General features: G+C 55.1%; 1 protein-coding gene across 3 annotated transcripts in view; it reads right to left on the bottom strand.

Annotated features, from left to right (window-relative positions):
* The window catches only part of LINGO3 (leucine rich repeat and Ig domain containing 3), a 34,725-nt gene continuing 14,549 nt past the window's right edge, over positions 1–20,176 (bottom strand). For all 3 annotated transcript variants that reach the window (XM_030966655.1, XM_030966653.1, XM_030966654.1), the window contains 2 exons: positions 20,058–20,161; positions 1–3,430 (listed from right to left, as the gene is read on the bottom strand). In XM_030966655.1, coding sequence (XP_030822515.1) covers positions 1,592–3,397 — 1,806 coding nt within the window. In that variant the 5' untranslated portion in view covers positions 3,398–3,430; positions 20,058–20,161 and the 3' untranslated portion in view covers positions 1–1,591. The remainder of the gene's footprint in view (positions 3,431–20,057; positions 20,162–20,176) is intronic.

Genomic DNA, 20,176 nt, shown 5'->3' with positions numbered 1-20,176 from the left:
GATGGATGGATGGACGGATGGATGGATGGATGGATGATGGATGGATGGATGGATGGATGGATGGATGGATGGATGGATGGATGGATGGATGGATGGATGGATGGATGGATGGGGGGCACCCTGTGGCAGCAGAACAAGGTTGGGGGGATGTTCTGAGCAGCCACTTGTGCCCCACAAAGCTCCCAACCCCTCGGATGCTCCGGTGCCACTCTGGGATGCCCGTCAAGGAATGGGCAGCTGCCCCCTCCAGCTCCCAGCCTGACCATCACTGGCTGGAGAAGGGACATCCAGGTGGGGAATATCCCTGCAGGAATGGGGACAGAGGTGGGACCTGCAGCAACCCCCAGGGTGCACGTGGGAGGAGGAAGAGGAGGCGGAAGCAATGAACTCCCTGGACCCTCCAGGTCACATCCAGGCTCCTCCATTCCAGCTTCATTCCTTCTCCCTCACAAAAAATCCACACTCTGAGGCAGAGCCAGGGCAAAGCCTGGGAAGGGGTGGGATGGGAAGGCAGGAACCACCCCTGTGGCAGCAGGAGCAGCCCCAGGGACATTGACCTGTGGTCCTCAGCATCGGAGGGTGCCGGATCTGGGATGGAGGTGTCAGCCAGGACGTTCTCCTGGACTGCTTCTTCCCAGCTTTTCTCTCCTCTTCTTTCCTGGGCCGTAGGGCCATCCTGCACAGGATGAGCCAGGTCCTGCTCTCCTGCAGGTTTTGACTTTGCAACTCCAAGAAAATTAACCCAAAAGTGCCTTTTGAACCTGTAGGAATCCCAACTCCCCCACTGGGTGGATGCAGAGACTGGGGGCCCTTGCATCACCCTGGGGTTGCCCTTCCCGATTTTAACAATCTTGGCCTCATTTTTCCTTTTTTTCCCTTTTTTTTCTTGCTGACACCTCCTCAGAGCCTGGCCCTGGTGGGTTATTATTGCTTGTGCAGAAGTGTCCCCAGGCACCCACATTGGCAGATGCTGGATCTTAAATCCACGGATGAAAAGCTCTCAAGGCACATCTGTGCCCGGGAGGGGGGGTCTGTCTTTACCAAGGGGCTGGGGAACCCCCCAGCTTGGCACAACTTCCCCAGTCCCGCATCGCCCCGGAAGACATTTCTCTTGGAAATTAATTTAAAAACAAACAAACAAAAAAATAACCTGACCAAAACCCCCACCAACAACAAGAAAAGAACCACAAACAACTACCAGGAAGGTTGTCTGAAGAGTCCCTTACAAAAAAAAAGGGAAAGGGTGGGGGGAAAACAGGAAGCATTTTTCTCCCAGGCCCAAACACTGCTGATCTTTTGGCTCAAGAAATGCATAGTTGGTAGCAAAAACCTCGCTACATCAGGAGCCCCTGGGACAGCCCCTGAGCCCTGAGGGCTCTCCACAGGGCTGGGACATCGAGGTCATCCCTCCCCGACCCTGAGGTCCCCACAGTTCTCACCCTGCTGGTCTGTGGCACCTCTGTCTCCAGCCATGTCCCAGCACAGCGAGGTCACTCTGCCAGCTCTGGGACACGGCCAGTGCTCCCACAGCCCTCCCAGCCCTCCCAGCCTGGGGCTGGGCCACAGAAAATGGTTCTCCTCTGGGAGAGGCTCAGATCATCTTCATGTTGAACTTCCTGGCCCCTCCCTGGCCGGTGGTGGTGGTGGGACCATCCACCTTGCGGAAGGAATATTCCACGGAGAAGTTGTTCTTGTGCTGCCCCCGGCCGCGGCTCCAGACGAAGAGCAGGAGGAAGCAGAAGAGCACCACGCCCAGGAAGGTGATGCAGCCCATGGCCGTGGAAACCAGGATGGTCTTGAGGTCCAAGGTGAACTTCAAGAAGACCTGGGTGTTGTTGTGGAAGGTGTCGTTGAAGTCGCTGAGGTACAAAGTCCGGTTGGCGTGGTGGGCGCCGTCGGCCGGGCGCCCCTTGACCGTCAGCGTGGCGAAGTAGGTGTCGTTGCCACCGGCATTGCTGGCAATGCAAATGTAGGTGCCACTGTCCTGCACCTGGGCAAAACGGATTTCCAGGGTGCCCCCGGGCAGCACCGTGGCCCGGCCCGTGCTGCGGGTGGTGATCATGCGGTGCTGGGGGGACACCCAGGCGATGGAGGGGTCGGGCTCCCCATCAGCGCGGCACAGGAAGGACACGGACTGTCCCTCCCGCGCTGTCACGTGCTGCAGCTTCCGATCCCGGATCTTGGGCTTCTGGCAGGTGAAGTACTCGAAGAGCACCGAGTCCGGGAAGTCACGCAGGGCGTTGCCCTGGATTTCGGGTGGGGAGGAGCACATGGGCTGCTGCCCATCGAAGTTGAGCGTCTTGCGCCGCTGCAGGATCCAGAGGAGCCGGCAGTCGCAGGCCAGGGGGTTCCTGTCCACCCGCAGCGTCTCCAGCGTGTTGACCGAGTGGAAGGTGCTCTCCTCCAGCGTGGACAGGAAGTTGCTGGAGAGGTTGAGCAGCCGGATCTGTCTCAGGCCGGAGAAAGCCTGTGGCTCCACGGACACCAGCAGAGCGCCCACGATATGGAGCTCCTGGAGCCGGATGAGGTCTTTGAAGGAGCCCTTCAGCACAGTGCTAATGGGGTTGTAGGACAGGTTGAGGTACCGCAGGTACACCAAGTTCCTCAAGGCAGCGGCGGGCACGGCTGTGATGTTGGTGTAGGTGATGGAGAGCGAGGTGAGGTTCAGGCCCTGGAAGCTGGTGGGGGACACCTCCTCCAGCAGTGGCCAGTTGTCGATCTCCAGCTGCAGGAGGTTGTAGAGCTTCTTGAAGTTCTGGTCCTCCAGTGCAGAGATGCTGAGGTGCCGGAGCCGCAGCACCTCCAGGTTCTGGAGGTAGGACAGCGACTCGGCCGAGATGGAGGTCAGGTTACACTTCTCAATGGTCAGCTGCTCCAGGCCCAGCAGCCCCGAGAAGGCGCGCTGGGAGATGTACACCAGGTCGTTGTCGCCCACCTCCAGGCTCTTCAGGTTGCGCAGGTCCTGGAACATGTAGTCAAGCAGGATGACCAGCTTGTTCTCGCTGATGTCCAGCAGGGTCAGGTTGCTCAGCTTGGTGAAGACCCCCGGGGGGATGAGCTTGAGCTGGTTCCCCCGCAGCCGCAGGGTCTGCAGGTTGAACAGGTTGCTGAAGGCGCCGGGCTCCACATTGGAGATGATGTTCTCGCTGAAATCCAGCTCCTCCAGCAGCGGGTAGGGGGCCAGGTCGCCGGGGTTGAGGCAGCGGATGCGGTTCTTGTTGAGCTCCAGCACGCGTGTCTCGCTGGGGATGCCCTCAGGGATGGCGGTGAGGCGGCGGCGGTGGCACAGCACCGAGCGCAGCTGCGGGGCGCACTCGCAGCGCGCGGGGCATGCGCCCGCCCGTGGGGACAGCAGCAGGGCCAGCAGCGGGAGCCACCATCTCATGGTGTGGGGCATGGTCTAGGGGCTCACTGCCACTCTGCCATGTGCCTGTGACAAGAGAGAGAGCAGAGTCAGCAGGGACAAGGTCGTACCCTGTGACCGTGTTCACAGGGGTTCTTGGATGAGGGAAGAGACAAGGATCTGACTCCATGTTTCAGAAGGCTTGATTTATTATTTTATGATATATATTACACTAAAACTATACTAAAAGAATAGAAGAAAAGGTTTCATCAGAAGGTTAGCTAAGAATAGAGCAGGGAGGAATGATAACAAAGGTTTGTGGCTCGGCTCTCTGTCCGAGCCAGCTGGGCTGTGATTGGCCATTAATTACAAACAACCAACATGGGCCAATCACAGATCCACCTGTTGCATTCCACGGCAGCAGATAATCAATGTTTACCTTTTATTCCTGAGGCCTCTCAGCTTCTCAGGAGGAAAAACCCTAAGGAAAGGATTTTTCATAAAAGATGTCTGTGACAGTACCCTATTGGAATAATTACCAATATTGCAGACAGGACATGCCTGAGCTTGTCTGGTCCTTGGTGCTTGTCAGAACTCAGTACATCCCTCCGGGTGTCCAGAGTTGCCAAGAACCCTGCTGGGGGGCTTGGAGACCCTGGCACGCAGCCCAGAGCACCTGCGGGTTTGATTTTGACCCCTGGAGCAAATTACCAGCTTTGTATGAGGACATGAAAGTCACAGAAGTTTAAATAGTATAATAATAAAATTATCACAGGGTGAAAATGTAGATTTTAGGAATGGGGGTTGTGGGGACAAGATGGAGGAACTTGGGTGTGTCCAGCCTTTCTTCTTCTTGGTCTCCATTTTCTGCTGTGATGTTGGCACTTTGGGATTGGTTTAGAGTAGAAGTGCACTGTCTAACACAGGTGATAGGTATTGGGAATTAAGTGTAAATATGTTATATGTAGTTGGTAGTATAAAAAGACAACACCCCCTCGGGGGTGGTCAGAGTGCCTGTGGCTGCCCTGCTGAGCAGACCTCAGCTGGGCAGAAAGAAAATTTTATAGATAAGAATTAATAAACAACCTCAAGATCGAAAAGTGAAGAGCTCTGACTTGTTCTTCAGCCGCACGGGCCGAAGCAGAGACACCCTGCACATCTTGGGGCATCAATTAACAACCAAAAACCCGAGAGATGCTGAACCAAATAGCAGCAACTGCGGTGTTTCACCCCACAGACACTTTTGGCTGGCTGGGTGTGTGGTGTTTTCACCCCACAGACACTTTGGGCTGGCTGGGTGCTGCAGCTGGGCACTGCAGACAAGTCCAGGCCTGCAGGAGCTCTGGTGGTGCTGGGATGGAGCTTCCCCCCATAACAGGGGCTGCTCCTCAGGTTTCCCTCTGTGGAGAAGCTTTCAGGTGATGGTGAAGGAAAGGAGTCGGTTCTGATGGAGGGTTTGGATCCAGAGCTTTATCCTGGCCCACAGGCCTCTGAATGCAGCACCAGCTCCAACAGAACTCCCTGAGCCCGTGGCTGCTGCTCCTTTGAACCCCGGGGAGAGGGGCAGGGAAGGGGCAGGGAGCCACCAAGCAGGGACAGGAGGGGAGGGACAAAGGGACAAAGGACACCTGGATGGCCCAATGCCCCCCGGGGGTAGAGGGCATCCTTTGGATCTGCCAATCCCTTCTGGAATGCCAGGACTGACAGACAGCGCTGGGAGGGGAAAGGAGAGGGGACTGACACACCTGGCAGGGAATTATCAGGGAGGAACCCGAGGTTCTGAGGTAAACCCTGAAATCACAACACAACAGTACCTGGCCCCACAGATTGCCTGTCTACAAGCTTGCACTGGACACGGCTCCCCAAGCCCGTGGGGCTGATGAGGCCCCATTCCCCCCAGGACACCCCCTGGATTCCTTTCACCAACTGTGCAACCTAGGGATCCTGCCCTGAGCAAAGCTGGGGTAAATGAGCCTCACTCTCCATTGGAACAGGGAAACTGAGGCAGAGGTCTGTGAGAGGAGCCAGAGCTGCAGACTCACACCTGAGCCTCTGCTCCCACTGGCTCAGCCCTCCCTGTGCCCCTGATGGTGCAGGCACGGGCAGAGGGGGTGGTGAGCACCCTGGGATAATGCACAGACACCCCAAGGGCAGGGCAGGAGCAAAGAGATGCTGGCAGAGACATTGCCAACTCATGACTCAGCTGGAATGTCCCATGCCCTCTGGTGACACAGCTGGGATGCCCCATTCCCTCTGGTGACACAGGAAGGATGTTCTATATCCTCTGATGACACAGGAGGGATATCCAATTCCCTCTGGTGACACAGCTGGGATGCCCCATGCCCTCTGCTCCTGGTGTGAGGTCTCATCCAGTGGCACAAATTATCCGAGAGCCCCTGGATTGGAGGGGTCCCGTAGGACAGGGGATGCTTGGTGCCTGTCCCCATCCCCATCCCTGTCCCTGCCCTGTCCCTCTCCCTGTCCCCATCCCTGCCCCGTCCCCATCCGCATCACCATTCTGGTCCCTGTCCCCTGTCCCCATCCCCGTCCTCATCCCCGTCCCTGTCTCCTGTCCCCATCCCCATCCCTGTCCCCATCCCCGTCTCCTGTCCCTGTCCCCGTCCCCATCCCGGTCCCGCCCTCTCAGATCCCAGATTAAGGCTGCCCTGGGCTCAATCTTTGCCGAGCAGGGATTAACTCCGACCCCGCGGCGCCGTGCCCCACCCGCCCTCCTTTCCTTTCCAGGGATTAGCACTTGACTGCTGCTTTCCCTTTTCTTTGCTTCCCCCTTCCCTCTCCCCGTCCCCATCCGTGCCCCAAATCTGCCTGGAAACGCCACTGCAAACTCCTTTCCTTAATGAAGCACGGTCATTAACCTAATTAAGCGGCAGAGTTGCTCGGTTGGGTGTTTTTAAGCCTGGTGTGAGAATATTGGGGGTGCCAGGAGCAGAGCCAGCCCCATGGCAGGTGCAGGGAGTGGGGCACTGACTCCTCCAGCGTGGGGGGCTTTGTGCCACCATCCCACAGCACTGGGACAAACTGGGGTGAGTCCCTGAGGGTTCCAGCCCTTCTGACCTCCAGAGAGCCCCTCTCCCACTCCCTTCTGTCCCTCTGGGCTGACCCCAAACTTGCCTGTGGGATGAGGGAAGGGGACAATGTGACATCTGTGGCTGCTCAAGGCCATTGAGGTGTGGCTGCAGTGCCCCACCTTGGTGCCACTGCAGATCCTCAGGGCCCAGAAAGTCCCCAAAAGGCCCATTTTGAGGTGGCTGCTGCTTGGCTTAGGGGGGGACAGAAGGAGAGTGATGGGGACCCCAGATCCCCCAGAGAGGTGACACTGGTGGAGCAGGGACAGCAGGAGCTGGACCAGCCCAGCATCTCCTGCTCCTCACACCCTCTGTGCTGACAAAGGACACCCAAGGCTGGTGTCACCCTCCCTCGTGTCCCCACGGGCTGGTGGCACATGGGACAGCCGCAGGGAGCTGTTACTGCCTCTCTGTGCTCAGGGCTCAGGGAAGGATGACATCTCCATGGGTAATTTCCTGTCCTGATCCCATTATCCCAGAGCAGCAATCCCTGGGATTAAAACCATTGCTCAGTGCAATTTTGGAAGGATCTTCAAGGAGTGTTTGGACACTGCTCTGAGGGATGCTCAGGGTGGAGTTTTTGGGGTGGCTGTGCAGGGACAGGGGCTGCATTGATGATCCCTGAGGGTCCCTATCCCTCAGGACATCCCAGAGTTCTGTGATCTTTCACAGACATGGGGATGTGGCACTGAGGGACAATGGTGTCCTTGGCAGTGCTGGGCTTGCACTTGATCTTTGAGGGATTTCCAGCCTCACCAATTCTATTCTGATTCTATGACACCTTTTTCTTTTATGTTGTGTGTCTTAATTTCACCACATTTCCCTTTTTCTTCCAACAAATCAAACCAAGAGGGAGGTGTCACCATTTCACACAACCACGGGATTGTGGATGCAGTTGGGGGTCAGGGGGGTGGGACCACTGACCCCGCTGCTGCCCCTGCCCCTTTCTCCCCTCTCTCCAGCACTGCTCAGCTTCACTCCTTGCCCCCAACCCCTTTTGGGGACTGGAGGTCCCCAAATTCCACCTGGGCACTGGAGCTGCCTGGCAGCCACTTTGTGAAGGCTCTGCCTGCCTGGTGGCCCCAGGAACCTGAGCTGGCTCCGGGGTGAGGAGGGGGCAGCTCCCCTTGGTCCCCCTGCTTCTGGAGGCCCCACTCTTGCTCTGCCCTGGGGCTGCATGGGAAGGGTGCCCCAAGCACGACCGACCTGTAAACCCACAGGACAAACCCCTCCCTATTTATTGTGATGCTTATCCATCCTATTCAGTCTCTACATTAAATAAATGTGCCCTGGATCCCCTTTAATGGTGTCTCCTTGCCAGCCCCGCAGGGATCCAGCCCTTCCCCTCCCTGCCTGAGGCTCTGCCCTGTGTTCATTATGGATGAGCCTGGAGTAACCCAACTCCACTTTTGGCTCCTACTCCGGCCACCTGATCCTCTAAGCAAAGCTCCAGCCCCACTGGAGTTGTTTTCCCTGGCAGATGGAGAGCGGGAGCCACAGCCCTGGGCTCAGCTTCCCTGTCCAGAGCCAGAGCATCAGCCAGCCCTGGGCTCAGCTTCCCTGTCCATCAGCCAGTCCTGCTGCCCCCCAGCCTTGGGCTCAGCTTCCCTCTCCAGAGCCAGAGCATCAGCCAGCCCTGCCCTGGGCTCATCTTCCCGGTCCTGACCCAGAGCATCACCCAGCACTGCTGCTCCTCAGCTCTGGGCTCACCTTCCCCCTCCAAAGCCAGAGCATCAGCCCTGCTTCCCCCCCAGCCCTGGGCTCAGCTTCCCTGTCCATCACCCAGTGTTGCAGTGTGATGCCTCAGTTTGCCTCAGTTTTCCCGATCCTTCCCCAGGTGCCAATCACCTCTCCTTTCCCCCACACTGTGCCCTGCTGAGTGTTGTCTGTCAGTCCTGGCATTCCAGAAGGGATTGGCAGATTCAAAGGATGCCCTCTATCCCCGGGGGGCATTGGGCTATCCAGGTGTCCTTTGTCCCTTTGTCCCTCCCCTCCTGTCCCCGCTTGGTGGCTCCCTGCCCCTTCCCTGCCCCTCTCCCCGGGGTTAAAGGAGCAGCAGCCACGGGCTCAGGGAGTTCTGTTGGAGCTGGTGCTGCATTCAGAGGCCTGTGGGCCGGGATAAAGCTCTGGATCCAAACCCTCCATCAGAACCGACTCCTTTCCTTCACCATCGCCTTAAAGCTTCTCTGGCACAGGGAAACCTGAGCTCCTGCATGCCTGGACTTGTCTCCATGTGCCCAGCTGCAGCATCCAGCTTAGCCAAAGGTGTCTCTGAGGTGAAAACACCACAGCTGCCACTTCTGGTCAAGCAGCAAGGGCTAGGCAAGCCAGGCATGTCCCATCCGGCTACATTGGTATGAATTCCAATAACTCAGCCTTGCTGCTCCCCAGCCCTGGGCTCAGCTTCCCTCTCCAGAGCCAGAGCATCAGCCAGCCCTGAGCTCACCTTCCCTTTACAGAGCATCAGCCCTGCTGCCCCCAGCCCTGAGCTCACCTTCCCTTTACAGAGCATCAGCCCTGGGCTCATCTTCCTTTGCCTGAGCCAGAGCATCAGCCCTGCTGCCCCCCAGCCCTGGGCTCACCTTCCCTTTCCAGAGCATCAGCCCTGGGCTCATCTTCCCTTTCCAGAGCATCAGCCCTGCTTCCTCCCAGCCCTGGGCTCACTTTCCCTTTCCAGACCCAGCCCTGGCTCACCTTCCCGGCCCACACCCAGCCCTGGCTCACCCTCCCTGCCCACACCCAGCCCTGGGCTCACCTTCCCTGCCCACACCCAGCCCTGGGCTCACCTTCCCTCTCCTGACCCAGCCCAGCTGCCCCCAGCCCCAGCCATGGACGCTCCACTGCCCCCACAGCAAACCCCACATCTGGATGAGCCATTCCCTGCAAACTCAGGCAGACCCGAGCTCTGCAGCAAGGCTGGCTCTGCCTGGGTCTCTGCCGGCCCCAGGACACCCCGCAGAGGAGCAGCAGGGCTGCTGGGTCCCCTGCAGGGCCAGCGGGACCCTCTCCATGCCGGGCAGAGCCGGGCGGAGCCGGGCTGGTTATTAATAGCTCATTAGGGTGATTGTGCGGCGCTTTCCGGGCTTGCCCGGCCCCTGGGGAGCCAGGGCAATTAAGATCCAGAGCAAGGCCTAGATAGAGGCTCTTCTCCTCATTTAATTTGTTTTTAAAAATAACAAGCTTGCTGCGTGCAGCGCTGGGGACGGAGCCAGCAAAGCCCGGGGCTGAGGGGCTGCGATGGGGGAAGCGGAGCAGAGCTATTTTGGACAATTTGACAATTTTGTGAGCCCCTGGAGCTTTCCCTGCTTCATTCCCTACTTCCCCATCAGGATTTGTGACCACTGAGCTTGTTTTGTCCCAGGCACCAGCAGCACAGAGGAACTGCTGCTCTCCAGCCACCCTGGCTTGGGGCTCCCCAGGGCAGCTGGGGCTGCCTCTGGATCCCTGAAGTATCTAAGGTCAGGCTGGATGGGGCTTGGAGCAGCGCAGGACAGTGGAAGGGGTCCCTGCCCACGGAGTGGAGCAGAATGTGACTGTGGGATGCTGTGAGAGTCTGTCCGAAATATCCCTCACCTGCCTCACGATTGTCATTTGGGGACCACTGAAGAGAAACGCCCCCCGTCTAGAATCTCTGGCTCTGAAGGAAAAAGTCACATGCCAACAAGGCCCTGAGACCTGAGAGCATTGCTAAGTTACTGTTTTCACAGGTGTTGTCTGCTGTTTGCTACACTGAGATCAATGAGAAGAAGGGAGCACCGTGCCCTGTTTGCAACAACAGCCTTGGGAGCTGTCCCACCTCTTGGCCTGGCTGGAGTTCTCGTGAGTTTTGGGTGGTCTCCCACAGAAGACCCTCACCTGTTTTACAACCACCGTGACAGACAGACTGAGATGTAAGGAGCCTCTCCATCAAGGACTGAGACATGGAACCCCCATGTGAAAAGGCCCCTCTGCTCCTTCCAAGGGCTGGGACTGAAACCCCCAGCCCGGGGGAGGTGTGTGGGGGAGGCAAGCTGACCAAAGCGAGATGTTTGCCGGCAGGTTGTGACTGCTGGGCCAAGAAGACAATGGCTCTCGTTTACTGCTGAGAGCATGGACTGCCTGTTACATCTATTCCTTACTGTATCTGTTTCCGACCCCCCTCACAATTTTCAATAGAATTATCATAATAAAAATATCTGAGTTAGCGAGAGATTTTGAGATCTCCCCGACGTAACAGGCGGATCCTCGACTGGACTGGACCAAAGAACTTTGTCTCTATGTTTGGTAGCTATACCCCCTCTTTCTCTCTCTTTTCTCTCTCTTTCTCTACCTATTTCTCTCTCTTAATCCCTCTATCACATTTTGCTGTGGTCATTCAATAAAGGTGCATTTGTTTTGATTATTACTGCAAATCCCCTGTGCCGTGTTGGTTTTTTGCACCCTGAGATCAATCCAGGAACCATCACGAAACCTGCTGTAAGGATGGATCATGACAGATGCCCACCCTGAAAACACCAACAGCGGGATAACCCCAGTGCTCTGGCACACAGGGAGCTGCCAGCTCCTTGTGCCAGTGCCAGTGTGTCCCAAACTTGGCATGAGACAGGAGAGGGCTCCTACAAACACCAGCAGCAGCCAAGTGCTGTTGGGAACACCCCGAGCACTGCCCAGCCTGGCAGCTGAGTGTCCCCACGCCATCCCTGCTCCCTGGCTGCTGTCCCCAGCCCAGCCTGGCAGCTGAGTGTCCCCACGCCATCCCTGCTCCCTGGCTGCTGTCCCCAGCCCAGCCTGGCAGCTGAGTGTCCCCACGCCATCCCTGCTCCCTGGCTGCTGTCCCCAGCCCAGCTCCGTGCCAGGGGAGGCAATGCCAACCCTGCTGGGCTGTGCCAGCATCCTCACAGACTCTGTCACCCTGCTCAGCCCCTGCATGGGGCTGGGGCTGGGGTTGGATGGGGTGTCCAAACACCCCCGTGGTGCTCCCCAGCTCACTGAGAGCTGGCCAGGATTGCTGCTGGAGTCTCCATCAGGACAAGCTCCCTGTGCTTCCCTACAGGAATGTGCTCTTTGTTGACAAAAACTCTCTATCTTTTGTCTTTTCAAAAAGGAAAGAAGCCCAGAAGTTCTTCTCTTCAATTAAGTGAAAAAGCTACTTCATAGGCCTAAGGGACTTAAAACTTAAGGACAGCTAATTGGACAGAAGCTAAAAAGTCTTGCTTAGGTAATTTACTAGACAAAGAAGTGAACAAAGAAACTAATTGCTTTTGTAAGGTGTTTTGTCAGGAGCAGGGCCTTTTTGCACTTGGCTTGGGTTTTCTTTGTTTGTTATTTTGCTTCTTATTAAACTTTTTTGTTTCTAACACTGCAACAGAAGCTATCTTGTTAATTTTTATGCATCCAAGCACAGCTGAGCTATCTTGGGTGTGTTATAGACTCTAAGAGCTTATGAGACTTGGCTTGAAGAGGCTATTATAACACTTCCCTGTCCTGGGCTGTGAGCAGGATGAGATCTCCACTGCCAGGAACAGGACTGTGCTGGACCAAGCTGTAGCCATGATATTTTATGAAAAATCCTTTTGCTAGGATTTTTTCTCCTGAGAAGCTGAGACACCTCAGAGGAAAAGAAAAACAATAATTATCTGCTGCTGTGGAATGCAACAGGAGCATCTTTGATTAGTCCATGTTGGTTGTTCCTAATTAATGGCCAATCACAGTTCAGCTGGCTCAGACTCTCTGAGAGTCACGAGCTTTTGTTATTATTCCATTCTTTTCTTTTCTTTTCAAGCCTTCTGATTAAATACTTTCTTCTATTGTTTTGGTATATATAATATAATATAACATAACATAACATAACATAATATAATATAATATAATATAATATAATAATAATATATATAATATAATTATATTATATATTTTTATAATATATTATATTATAAATTATATATATTCTATCTATAATTATAATCTTATACTATATATTATATAATATAATTATATGTATTATATAATTTATATAATTATATTAATTATATTAATTATATAATATATAATATGTAATATATAATATAATGATAATATAACTATACAATAATATATTAAATATTCATTATTTTTATTTAATTTAATTAAATAATTATATAATCATAATATAATATATAATATATAATATATATTTTTATTTTATGATATATTTTATATTTTAATATAATATGTATATATCATAAAATAATAAATCAGCCTGCTGAAACATGGAGTCAAGATTCTCTTCTCTTCCCATGTCAGGGCTGCCTGAAACTTCCACACCAAGCAGGCTCCATGGGCTGGAGCCTCCCTGAGCTGCTGGCAGGGGCTCAGAGCAGAGGATGGGACACTCTGGGTGCTGATGCCAACAATTCCCTGGCTCCAAGCCCATGGGGAAGGGAAAACTGCAGCCAGAGCTGCCCCAGGACAGAGCTCCTCCAGGCCCCAGTCCTGTGCCAAAGCCTGTCCAGACCTCTGCTCCTTCTTCCCTGCTGGAAAACCTGGAGCCCTCAGTCACACCTTCCAAAAACAGCCTTTCCCCTGCATGATTTTAGGCTGAAATGGCAAAAAATGAGAATCCCTGGGGTCTGCTCCACGCTGAGCTTCACTGGTGACACCACCCACACTGCTGGTGGCTGCTGGGGATCCCCTGGGGGTGTCCTGGCATCGTTCAGAGCTGGCAGAGCCCAGTTTGACGCCCAAATGTGAACTCAGGGAATCCAACTGTGTTTTTCCAGCTGTTGCTGCAGCTCAGAGCAGAGCACAGTTCCCAGGGGTACTGAAATGAGGAGCAAAGGTGACCTGTGCCACCCTCCAAAAACAAATCAAAAGCTCCTGCAGCTTTATTTTAGCCCTTGCCTCGAGTCTGCAAAGTCAGTGGGTTTGGAGCCACACTGAGCTTGGAAAAACCCCAGAAAAGACAGGGGGGCATGGGGAGGATAGGGGTGATGGGGAGGAGATTCAGGAGCTTCCCTCAGACCTTCCCTGGCTCCTGGGGTGACACCAGCAGGCTTCTCCCCTCTGCACAGGGCAGCAGAAAGATCCTGGCTTATGCTGGGGCGTGGAGGGGATTAAATCAGAGCTGAGACAGAAACAAAGAGGCAGAAACTGGAGGGTCAAAGGAGGCCAGGGATGTGCCCAAGCCTCAGCTCTGGTGATCAGGCAATTAGCAAACCAAGCATGAGAATAAATAATCCAGCTGAAACAGGGAGAGCAGGACAGAGCTGAGGGTAAAAAGGAAGGAAATCAATCACCAGACCTAATGGAGAATTATCTAGGAGAGAGTTATTCCTAATCCCATCAGGGGCTGGCTGGGAAACAAATTCTCCTGGCTCCGAGGCTCTCAGCACGTTTTTCTGGGTCAGGGCTGGGCTGGGCAGGGCTGGAGGAGCAGAGGGAGAAACCAATGGCTGGGTGGGCACTGAGGGCACCCAGCAGGGGCCCTACAGAGCATCTCCTACCCCACAGGACTTGGGGAACTGTGGGAGCATCGGGGGGTAGCACGGTGGGGATGGACGGAGATGAGAGATCTCTGCAGCCAGGTGGTGGAACTTGGGGTTTATTGCAAAGGGCCTGGGTGCAAGGCCCTGCTGGGAGCTGCCAGCCACAGCTCGGAGCAGGCCCCAAAGAGGGAGAGAGAGATAAAGAGAGTGGTAAAGAGAGAACGAGAGAGTAAAAGAGAGGATCAGAGGGTGAGGCTCCCGTTACAATACAATAAATCTTCTTCTGGTCTCGGAATTTGAGGTTTATTGCAAAGGGCCTGGGTGCAGGGCCCTGCTGGGAGCTGCCAGCCACAGCTGGAGCAGGCCTGAGAGGGGAGAGGGGGAGAGAGGATGAGAGGGTAAGAGAGTAAGAGGGTAAAAGGGTAAGAGCATAGAAGGATAAGAGAGTAAAAGGGGTAAGAGAATGAGGTTCTCATTACAATACAATACATTTTCTTCTGTGTTGAATATTCTAATTCTCACTAACCAATCTAGTACAAGATACAAATTCTATAGCATTTCCATGCAGCCTATAAGAATCATTACATTACCATTCTGTGTTATATTTTAAACCCTAAAAACTCCTCTTTGGGCCCCTTCTGCCAAGCTGTAGGGTCTGCTCTGACCTTTGGGCCTGTCTGCAAGCAGAGGGTGTTGTTTGATCAAAAGGGGATTACCTTCAGCCAGCCACACCATTGTTTTCCTGTTGTTCAGTAACTGAGGGATCTCAAAACTTGCTTTCATTTCAATCTCACTTATAGTTTCTATATTCTCAAAATCTTTTGCCAGACAATCATATTTATAAGGCTTTCCTGTTTCATCTTCCCCAACAGTGAGCACCTTGAGAGTCCTCAGGCCACCAGGTGGCCAAGTGGCCATCCCCAACAGCCCTGTGGTGGTGTCACCCTGGTGTCCCTCTCAAGGCTGCTCAGGCAGAGCAGATGTTGCTGGCAAGGCACAGGAATGGGGAGGGGGTGTGGAAGGAGCTGCCTGTGCAGGAGCCAGGCAGTGGCTGGGTCACCACTGAACGTCCCCAAGGGTGACTTCAGGGATGGCTGGAGAACATGAAAAGCTTCCACAGAAGCCCCCAACAGCCCTGTGGTGGCCATGCTTGTGGTGTCACCCTGGTGTCCCTCTCAAGGCTGCTCAGGCACAGCAGATGTTGCTGGCAAGGCACAGGAGGGAAGAGGAGCATGGCAGGAGCTGCCTGTGCAGGAGCCAGGGTGTCTTCACCCCAAGGGTGACTTCAGGGATGGCTGGAGAACACGACAAGCTTCCAGAGAAGGCCCAACAGCCCTGTGGTGGTGTCACCCTTGTGTCCCTTTCAAGGCTGCTCAGGCAGAGCAGATGTTGCTGGCAAGGCAGGGGAATGGGGAAGGGGGTGTGGAAGGAGCTGCCTGTGCAGGAGCCAGGCTGGGTCATCACAGGGTGACTTCAGGGACGGCTGGAGAACATGAAAAGCTTCCAGAGAAGGGAGTTATTTTGGTGAGTGGCAGCTGCTGCCTCTCACGAGGCTCCTCCTGCTCAGCAGCCCCAGGTCTCAGGGCGGCCGAGCGGTGCCGGAGCAGCTCCCAGGGAGGATCTGCCCTTCCTTTCCTGGTGTCTCCACAGTGTCTTCCCACCCCAGGATCCCATCCTGAGTCCCCAGCAGCCACAGGACTCTCCACTCCTCTCCCACGTGGGAACTCCCAGCACTGAGGATTCCCTGATGAGCCACGGCACCAAGGAGACGACCCGAAAGGAGCCACCGCTTATTTTTAGAGCCAACCTTATGATTCCTGAGCACGTGGCCCAGGCAACACTGCACAGGCAGCCCCAGATTGGCCACAATCTGCTTTTCTTCTTGACAGACATCATGTCTGAATCTCTATCTCCACAAGATGCTCCCAGGAGAGGAGACATTTAGAGACGACCACGACGTACAACATTTCTGAAAGGTCACTGCCTGCACCAGGCAATGAGGAGCAGGAGCCACTCATCAGCAACTGGGGCTTTAGGGAGGTGTTTAATATTCCATGAGCATCTCTATTTCTCTACCGAAGTGGATAACTCTTCTAAAAGTAGGGGAGGGGGGCAGGGCAGGTGGGTGCTGGGCTCGTTTCCACCCAAGGTGTGTTGACTGAACCACAGTCAGAGCTGAATCTCGACTGCTGCTGGGAAATGATGGCTGAGTGAACCTGACCTGGATCTCAACAGCCTCAGAACCTGCAGGAGCAGAGCAGAGGCTGAGCTTGACTCCTCCTCTTCAGCTGCACCCCAGACCTCCCAGCTGCCACTGTAATGCCCCCAGGAACCCTGAACTCCATGCAGTGGCTCTGGTCTCTGCACGGGGCCCATTTTTGAGGGTTCAAGTGAGAACTTTTAATTTGCAGAAGCCCATTAACATCAGGGGCAGGATGAGGAGGGGCTGGGAGGCAACTGCAGGGTGACAGCCCATGGCCCACGGTGCCAGGACTTCCTGGTGCTGTCCCATTCCCGTCTGTCACCAGGAATGGGTGCTGGCCACAGCCCCATGGTGTCCTTGTCCCTGAGCACTGACCCAGCCAGGAGAGGCCCCAGCAGCAAGGTGACAGTCCAGGTCTAGGAGACACCAACTGCAAACCCAGCTTTGTCCTCTCCCACCACAGCTGGGCTTTGCCAAGGTCCCCATTCAAGCCCAGAGGTGCCCATCCAAACCATTTGGCCAAGGCTGGCCTGGTCTCAGCTTTGTCCCCAGCAGGGACAAGGAACCCAAACCCCTGGCAAGTGTCCTGGCATCTCAGCTGCAGGGTCCACATGAGATTTGTTGCTGTTGGATGTACAAAGCACGAGCCCACAAGAGCCCCAGCAGCACAGATGTGACAGCCAGGCACAGCCACAGGCACAGAAAAGCTCCTGGCAAGGGCTCCTGCCCCCACAGAGACACAAATGCAGAGCCTTAAATGAGAGAGGGGAATTTGCTCCTTCCTCTGCAGCTGCCTCATCCTCCTGCCTCCCTCCTGAGCCCATCCCTCAGCTTCTGCACCAAAACACAGCCTGGGAGCAAACTGGCAGCACCACAGCGTGGCTGAATCCATGTGAGAGGAGACAGAGGGAATGACCAGGCAGGACATGCAGGACATCCCCAGGCACAGCACCAGGGCATGGTGGGGACACCTCTGGGGGTGTCCCCTCCTGCTGGGGGGGACAAATCACCCACAGAGGCTTTGAGCAGCAGGGAGGACGTGAGACCTCATCACAGGAAGGGACCCTGTGCCTTCACTGCTCCAGCCCAGGCAGCTCCAGCCCTGCAGCTGGGTAACAAAGGAGGTGCTGGGGCAGGAGGATGAGTAAGGGAACAGGAAAGCAGAGGCTGTAATTAGGCACCTTTCAGAGCACTGATGGATGACGATGATGATGACGCTGCTCGGGGGCGTGCAGAGCTGGGATGCTGACGTGCAGCCACCCCCCAGTGCCAGCACTGGTCCCAGTCTGCCCAGAGGTGCCCAGCAGAGCCCTGCCCTGCTGCTGGACAGTGATTTCAGTGCCCAGGAGATATGCTGGACAGTGATTTCCTGGTGATTTCAGTGCCCAGAGAGCCCTGCCCTGCTGCTGGACAGTGATTTCAGTGCCCAGCAGAACTGCTAGACAGTGATTTCCTGGTGATTTCAGTGCCCAGAGAGCCCTGCCCTGCTGCTGGACAGTGATTTCAGTGCCCAGCAGAACTGCTAGACAGTGATTTCCTGGTGATTTCAGTGCCAGCACAGCCCTGCCCTGCTGCTGGACAGTGATTTCAGTGCCCAGGACAGCCCTGCCCTGCTCCTGGACAGTGATTTCCCAGTGATTTCAGTGCCCAGGACAGTCCTGCCCTGCTCCTGGACAGTGATTTCAGTACCAGCACAGTCCTGCCCTGCTCCTGGGCAGTGATTTCCCAGTGATTTCAGTCCCAGCTGCCTCCCAAGGGCTTTGCCCCAGCACACGACCTCATTTGTCCAGCCCAGCCCTGCCAGCCCTTGTTAGATCAGCTCCTTCATTAAGCTCAGCACTTCAGTAAGGCTGGCCTGAGCCCCTGGGGGGCTGGCACATAAATCACACCCTGATTGCTGTCACTGGCTGCCAGTGCTGGACCTCTGATGGCAAAATCTCCTCCTAATCGCTTACCTGAGCTGTGGTGACACTGGGCAGGGCAGTCCCAGGCCCCTCTCTGAGCTCCTGGATAAAGCAAAGGCTCTTTGCAGCCTTGAGCCACAGGGAGGACCCTGCTCCTGAGGGCTCAGCCCCACATAAAAGATGTCGCAGACATCTTTTATGAAAAATCCTTGCCTTAGGATTTTTCCTCCTGAGAAGCTGAGAGGCCTCAGGAACAAAATGTAAACAATGGTTATCTGCTGCTGTGGAATGCAACAGGTGCATCTGTGATTGGTCTCATGCGGTTGTTTCTAATTAATGGCCAATCACAGCCCGGCTGGCTCAGACACAGAGCTGCGCCACAAACCTTTGTTATCATTCTTTGCTATTCTATTCTCAGCTAGCCTTCTGATGAAATCCTTTCTTCTATTCTTTTAGTATAGTTTTAATGTAATATATATAATAAAATAATAAATCAAGCCTTCTGAAATATGGAGTCAGATCCTCATCTCTTCCCTCATCCAAGAACCCCTGTGAACATGGTCACACCCCATGGGAGCCTTCATCCATGGCAGGGGTGCCCAGCAAGGCCAAGCTGCCCTCTGGAGAGGGAGCCCTGGCTGCTCCCAGCCAACCTCTGCACCTCAGCAGGGGGATCCATCATTCCAGAGGCTTTAATCCCACTGGACTGCTGGACATGTGGGCAGAGGAGCAGACTGACAAGCCAGACTGATGGACAGCTGCAGGGACAGGCAGCTGTGGCTGGAGAGCAGCCTGGTCCCAGCAGGACTGCTCAGCTCTGCAGAACGCAGCTCGGAGCCCTGCAGGGCACAGGGGGGTAAGGGGGCAGAGGTGGAGCCCCCAATTTGCTGGGAACCCTGCTGGGAGTGGGAATTCCAGGCAGGAGCAGCATGGAGTGACAGCTTTCCCTCCCCCTCCCAGCTCTGCTCAGCAGCACTCCCAGGCTGAGAGCATTTTTTAAGATCTGTCTGCAGCTGCTGCTTCACTGGAGATTTTATTGCCATCCCAATTATGATCATGGGAGCAAAGAGAGCAAAATGCCATCACAGGGGTGAAACAGCTCCTGAAATCCCAACACAGGACAGGGGTGAAACATCTGAAATCCCAACCCATGCCAGGGGTGAAACATCTGAAATCCCAACCCATAACAGGGGTGAAAGGGCTCCTGATACCCCAGCACATGTCAGGGGTGAAACAGCTCCTGACATCCCAACCCATGACAGAGGTGAAACAATTCCTGACATCCCAACCCAGCTCTGTCACACGAGGTGGGAGCGGGACCGACCCCTGGGATCATCCCAGAGAGGGGAGGGGACAGCGGGATCCACCCCAGATCCCTCCTGGCCTTGCTGGAGATCCCAGAGGGGCCCAGCAGAGCCCAGGAGGGTTCAGCTGTGCCACTCCCAAACCCCCCCGGGCTGGAGGGTGACACTGATGTGGCAGTGGTGACATTTGGAGCGAGACACGCTGGCGTCAGTCCCAGATCTGCAGCTGGAGGGCATCAGCTGGGGCACCAGGAGAGCAGCTCAGCTCCTGCCCATGTGCAGCTCCAAGAGGATCCCAAAACCCAGACATCTCCATGGGGGAAGGGAAAGGGGACAATGGGGCTGTGTGGCTTCACTCTCTGTCTGGCATCTGGACAGCAGAGCAGGGGCAAAGCCTCCAGAGCTCCTCTCTGAGCTGATGAGCTCCCAAATCCCAGGAAATCCATCCAAACCCCAAACCACTGCTGCACATGGATCCTGGCATGGCCAAGGCTGAGGGTCCAACAGTGCCCAAGGGTGGGGTCTCACTGCTCTCTGCCACCAACCCTGAGCTCAGCACCCCAGATTTTCACACCACAGCTCTGCCTGAGTTTCTTCTAGTTTGTTTTGGGGTGGTGACAACAGGCTGGACATCTCCCAGCTGCTGCACGAGGAGCTGGGGACAAGGAGGGGGCTAATGCCACCAAGCAGGGGTGGCCACGAGGTCAAAATGAGCTGGATTTTGGGTGTCCCAGTGCACAACCCCCAATGCCACTGCAGCCCAGGGAGTTCTCACCGTTCTGCAGGTCCAGGGCTGCTCCGACATGGGGCTGTGCTGAGGCATTGGAGCCTGGGCATGTTCACATGGTGAAGGGTCCAGCACAGCCAGCCTCGGCTCCTCTGCACACAAAGCAC

This window comes from Camarhynchus parvulus, chromosome 28 (assembly GCF_901933205.1).
Source record: "Camarhynchus parvulus chromosome 28, STF_HiC, whole genome shotgun sequence".
In the NCBI taxonomy this organism is placed as follows: Eukaryota; Metazoa; Chordata; class Aves; order Passeriformes; family Thraupidae; genus Camarhynchus; species Camarhynchus parvulus.
This window is presented reverse-complemented; position numbering and strand designations above follow the sequence as displayed.